The sequence below is a fragment of the Pteropus alecto genome, unplaced genomic scaffold, assembly GCF_000325575.1.
Source record: "Pteropus alecto unplaced genomic scaffold, ASM32557v1 scaffold75, whole genome shotgun sequence".
NCBI lineage: Eukaryota > Metazoa > Chordata > Mammalia > Chiroptera > Pteropodidae > Pteropus > Pteropus alecto.
In genome coordinates, this window is record NW_006440638.1 from 25199091 (window position 1) to 25205153 (window position 6063).

The window sequence follows — 6063 nt, forward strand, 5'->3', positions numbered from 1 at the left end:
TTTCAATTTCTTAACTTCTCAGAGACTCTGTTTCCGTAACTTTAAAATAAGAATGATAATAGTACCAGCGTCACGGAGTTGATGTGAAGATTAAATGATCTAATGCACTATGGGAGGAGGCTAGGGATTAACTGGGAAGGGGGAAGGGGCATGAATTAACTTCTCAAGGTAATGGTATGCTCTATATTATGCATTCTCAACAGAGGCACTATCGCCCCCAACTGGGCAAATTTGGTTCTTGGGCGTAGGCAGAAGAAATCTTACATTTCCAAGGCATGAATTTCAGGTCCTTGAGAAAGACACTCCTGGGTTGTAGAAGGTAAGTAATTATCTATCCTCTCAAAGGGACACAAACTTTACAATTGCAAGCTTTGCAAATGCTCTAGGAAAGGGAGGTGTTAGCTGGTGCAAACTACAAATTCTTTTGGCAGCTTTGGGCTTTCACGTGCAGGTCTTTTAAGGGTGGCGGGGGTCCTCCTAGGGACACTGCCTTAAGCTGTAAGAAGCCATGCCAGAGTTTGGTCAAGTCATTTAGTGCGGGGTAGGGGTGGGGAAAGGATGGAGGTCCTTGCACTAAGAGAGTTCCTTGCACTTCTCAACACATAAACTGAAGTGTTTAGAAGTGAGGTGTAATGATATATCTAATTTACTCTGAAGTGAGTAAAAAATAAGCTGGATTGCTGAACATGTGACAAAGGGGAAAAAACAAATGTTACTTCTAAGAGTTTAGTCTGTCACCACCATGGCTCCCATTAGAATGTGAGCTCCGTGAGGGCAGGGACTTTGTTGGTCTGGCATACGGTACGCGGCCAATAAATATTTGCAGAATGAATGAATAACACTTGCAAAGCGCTTAATATAAGTGCTCAATAAGCCGAAGACTCCTAGACCTTATATTTTGCCGGAAACCCGGAAGTTCCCGGCAGCGGAGCTGAGGCGGAGGGTGGCCTCAGGGCACAGAGGAGTCGCTCTGGCCGCCTGGCACCTCGGCTCTATGGCGGGTCCTCCGGAGACGGCGGGACCACTCTAGCCGTCTGGTACCTTGGCTCTGTGGAGTCTCCCGGGCCGCCGGAGCATGCGCGGGGCTGCGCCGGCGGGGATCGCTATGGCAGCGGCGTCGTCGTGTGCCCGTTAGCGCTCGGGCCCGGGCCCGGCTGCCTCCGCAGCCACAGGCACCGCAGCCTCTCGGACATGAGCCGGGCGTCCTGTTGTGGCCTCCTGCCCTGCCCTCCGCCGCCGCCGCCGCCGCCGCATCTCGACTGTGGGCCCGCGCCGGGAACATGCCCCTGGCCGCCTACTGCTACCTGCGGGTCGTGGGCAAGGGCAGCTACGGGGAGGTGACGCTCGTGAGGCACCGGCGGGACGGCAGGCAGGTCGGCGGATTTCGGGCCCGTCATGGGGGTGAGGGGCACGCAGGGATTCTCAGAGGCCATTACCATCCAAAGGTTAGGTCCCGGGATGGTCTGAAAGGGTATTCATCTCTGATGGCACTTCCTCAGGGCAAATGCCCCAGACCACCAAGACTAGGCCATGCCGTCCCGTAATATGCACCCCGAATAAACACCCTATAGTTCTACAGCACCTGGCAAATATTACTCCTTGAACAACGGGCCTCATACATCTGATCTGGAGACTACTGGACTCACTTAAAACTCATCACCTCCTTGCCAGACCTTCTTTTATTATCCCCATTTCAGTGAGTAGCACCACCAACCAGCCAGTTGCCCAAGCTGGACACCTGGAAGTCATTCTTGATTCCCCTCTCTCCTCCACCCCCATTCATTTGTCCACTGAGCCAACAGGCCTCTTCTCCATCTACACTGCTACCACCCCAATCTGGGACACTGTTATCTCTAGGTAACTATTGTCAGGGCCTCCCACTGGTCTTCCTGCCACATGACTTGCTTTTCTCCAATCCATCCCTGTCATTGCAGTTTCAGTGATCGTCCCAAAATTTATATCTAATGTCGCCACTCCTTTGCTTAAAGCATTTTATCTCATTACCCTCAGGATAACAAGCTAGTTATTAATATGGTTTATAAATAGGGTGACCATATTGTACAAACGGGCAATTTTGAAACTGAAAGGAGACATTACTAATAATTACACCAAGACAACAGGACTGCCTCAGACAAACTTAGAGGAGATATGCCCCTAAGTATAAAGCCTTCTTGCCTGTTCTGCCTTGTCTCAGGTGTTGGTTGCTCTGCCTGGAACAAAAGGTCAGGCATAAGAGATTTATTCCATAGTCAAAGGGGGAAGGGAGGGTCACTGAATTTTTTGAGTCAAGGATGGGGTTCTAGCTGTAATAATAACCCCTCAGTAATTTACATTTTACAAAACACATTTATGTATATGTTCATCGAATAATGAATTCTGTGCTTTTTAGTTGACCGAGGGCAGTGTATTAGGTGTTAGAGAATATTGATTTTTTTTTTTTAAGTGGGAATAATTTTGTGTGTTGAGAGTCAGTGATTTTTTAACTATATTGGGTTATGGATCCCTTTGAGTATCTAAGGCAACCCGTGGACCCGTTCTGTCTGCAGAAAGTTTTTGTGACCCCTATCCTGCTATAAGTTTAACATGTAAAAAGTACCATTAATGATAGCAAATGTTTTTCCCAATTTTGTGCTTTGACTAGGTTATTAGACAGGCTGCAGAAGACTGGTTTCGAGGACATTCGGGAGAACCCTTAACTACTTTTGAACCTATAAAACTGGTTTATTTGTGCATTGTAAAAACACGTTTTCTTCTGCAGTACGTCATCAAAAAACTGAACCTCCGAAATGCCTCCAGCCGAGAGCGGCGAGCTGCTGAACAGGAAGCCCAGCTATTATCTCAGCTGAAGCACCCCAATATTGTCACCTACAAGGAGTCGTGGGAGGGAGGGGACGGTCGGCTATACATCGTCATGGGCTTCTGCGAAGGAGGTGATCTGTACCGAAAGCTCAAGGAGCAGAAAGGGCAGCTTCTGCCTGAGAGTCAAGTGGTGGAGTGGTTTGTTCAGATCGCTATGGCTCTGCAGGTACTGTTCAGACTCACAGACTCACAGTATCCCACTTGCTCCAAGGGAAGAGGGGGGATGGCAGGCATATTTTAGGAAAAAATTTCCCCAAGTACATGCAAAAAATGTATTTTTTTGAAAATCCATTTATGAAGTGGACCCAGTTGCTCATGTTCTAGCACTGGAATGTTTCTGAATGGGTGAAAGCCATATTGAAGTAGACATGGATTTCATGTCGAATTGGAGAGGAAGCCAATGCTCTATTAGTTTATTATTTATAGGAAAGTCCATTTTAAGGGCCCTGAGTTGATAAAGAGAAAAGAACAACCATGTTTGTTATCAGCTAGTCAGCTATGTCATTAGTCCAAGGTGGCTGGGCTAATGAATATGCATAAACTGTGGGGATTTAGGCTTTAACCCTGTGGCAGAGTGTGTGGAAATGCAAAACATGTTTGTGTTTTAATATACTTAATTCAAAAGCGAGACTTTTATGAAATACCTCTCGAACTGGGCACATTTGTCCAGAATTAATTGACCTTGTAGTTTAAATTCTGAGATACTCTCTCTAAATAAAAGTGATCTTATTATATTTGAAAACATTAAGCTGAAGATTTTATGAGTTCAAGAAGAACGTTCATCTGACTTTGTATAAATTGCTTTCTTACCATCAGCGGGAGTTTGTAAGCATTTTTTTTTAACTGAATGCATATAATGATAAACAGTATAATGGTCAAAGTACCAGAGAACAATTGTGAATGACACTGGGCAAATTAATGCATGGAACTTAATCTATTTTACTGTGGAAAATTGCAAATTAGACTTTTTATTTAGAGAATATAAAATAATAGTGTTTTAATATGTAATTAACTCATGTGATTATTGATGATATATAAGAAGTCAGGAATAAATAAGTAGATAAATATATTGATATTTAATGAAATTTTGTTTCTCTTTTCAGTATTTACATGAAAAACACATCCTTCACCGAGATCTGAAAACTCAAAATGTCTTCCTGACAAGAACAAACATCATCAAAGTGGGTGACCTAGGAATTGCTCGAGTGTTAGAGAACCACTGTGATATGGCTAGCACCCTCATTGGCACACCCTACTACATGAGCCCTGAATTGTTCTCAAACAAACCCTACAACTATAAGGTAGGGTTGGGCTGTGTGCACCAGCTCATACTGTCTCTAGGACAGTATTCATAATTTCAAAGCCCATCAGAGTAGTTAAATCAAAGAATCCTCTATGAATTGGTTTAAGGAAAATGTCTTTTTCTTTTTAAGAGTAAAAATATAAATAAGGTATTCTGACATATAACCATTTACTATTTTTCTTTTCTAGTCTGATGTTTGGGCTCTAGGATGCTGTGTTTATGAAATGGCTACCCTGAAGCATGCTTTCAATGCAAAAGACATGAATTCTTTAGTTTATCGGATTATTGAAGGAAAGGTAAAGAATATTCTGGAACTAATTATTTTTAATATTTGGAGCAAGTTTAATTAAGTGCACTTTGTAAGTAGCTACTAGTAAAAGTGAGTAATCATTGATGTTGGGTGGATATTTAAGAATGGTAGGTCCTTTCTGTGGGGAAGGTTGAACTAGAGGAAAAGGAATTGATCATTTCTTAATATTTATAAAAGTGACTTAATGGTTCTGAGGAATTGGCTTTTTGAAAACCACTGTCTGTCGCCACAGGATGTGCAGGTGCCCTCAGAGACTATTGGTAGTTTCTTCTAGGCAGCTTATGATTAAATGAGCCCCATTTAAAATGAGTCCACTCTGTTTGCACTCATTGCTCTTTTGATAATCATCACAATCACTAGAAATCAGTTAAGAATTGCAGAAAGCATTGTGTATGATATAAATGCCACAGTGACCAACTTTATATATTAGTTCCATGAGGCTAGTTGCCCTCTGCAAGGTTAAGCATCTACACACCATTAAGTTTAAGGACATAAATTACCTATTGATTCTATTATACCAAGACTCATTTAATTTTTTATTTTGAGAAATATTGAAAAACATAAAATTTGTCCATAATTCTACTACTTAAAGAATCAAACAAGAAAGAAGCAAAATTCCCCTCTCCCTTCCATTTTCATCCCCTGGAGATAACCATTGCTAATAATTTGATGCATAGCCTTTTTGACTTTTTCACGTCATAAATAGATAGAACTTTAGGTGTACATATGCACATATACACACAGATACTTTTAAAAAGTAGCTGAAACAGAATCAGGCTGTACATATTGGTACACAACTCACTTTTTTGACTTAATATATGAAGGACATCTTTCCAGGTTGGTACCTGTTAAGTCTTTATTTTTTAAGAGGCTGCCTGGTATTTTATTAGAAGAATTGTACCATAGTCTATTCCATAAGTCCTCTATAGATGGACATTTAAGTTGTTTCCAGTTTCTTAACTACCGCAAGAATGATACTGCAGTGAATATCCTGATACATAAATCTTTAGGAACTCATACCCTTATTTCTGAAGTCCTTAAGTGGCACAGCTGGTTTGAAGGACATACTTTTACAGTTTTACAACTTGCTGTTATAACCAGGACACCAGTACACTTTCTGTAGATTAATATATTGGTTATTTTCTGCTTATGCAGATAGTGGCTTGAAATAAATATTAGAAAATCTCTGCCTTCATTTACTTTGCCTCACAAGACCACTAGTCATAATTGCTGTGTTATTTCTCTTTGTAGCTGCCGCCAATGCCAAAAGATTATAGCCCGGAGCTGGCAGAACTGATAAGAACAATGTTGAGCAAAAGGCCTGAAGAAAGACCCTCTGTGAGGAGCATCCTGAGGCAGCCTTACATAAAGCACCAGATCTCCTTGTTTTTGGAGGCCACCAAGGCGTAAGATGATTCCCTTGCAAATAGCTGGGCTGTATAGAGGGAATAAAAAAGGGTGGCTTCTATAATTTTAATGTGCAAGAATTTATGGTGAGCTTCTTTTAAACACGAAGTAAAATTGCATGATTAGAACATATATTGAGATTTGCTTAATTTTTCAAATCAGAAATCTAGAGAACCATTTGGAG

At 41.8% G+C, this 6063-nt stretch overlaps 1 protein-coding gene across 5 annotated transcripts in view; it reads left to right on the forward strand.

The window, feature by feature from the left end:
* Positions 1-240: 240 nt before the first annotated feature.
* The window catches only part of NEK4 (NIMA related kinase 4), a 33883-nt gene continuing 28060 nt past the window's right edge, over positions 241-6063 (forward strand). For 2 of the 5 annotated variants that reach the window (XM_006917548.3, XM_025050739.1), the window contains exons 1-5: positions 1055-1373; positions 2759-3025; positions 3963-4160; positions 4351-4458; positions 5724-5878. In XM_006917548.3, coding sequence (XP_006917610.1) covers positions 1281-1373; positions 2759-3025; positions 3963-4160; positions 4351-4458; positions 5724-5878 — 821 coding nt within the window. In that variant the 5' untranslated portion in view covers positions 1055-1280. Of the gene's footprint in view, positions 320-1052; positions 1374-2758; positions 3026-3962; positions 4161-4350; positions 4459-5723; positions 5879-6063 lie in introns of those variants that run through there. The other 3 variants (XM_025050740.1, XM_025050738.1, XM_025050741.1) reach the window with 3 other exon arrangements.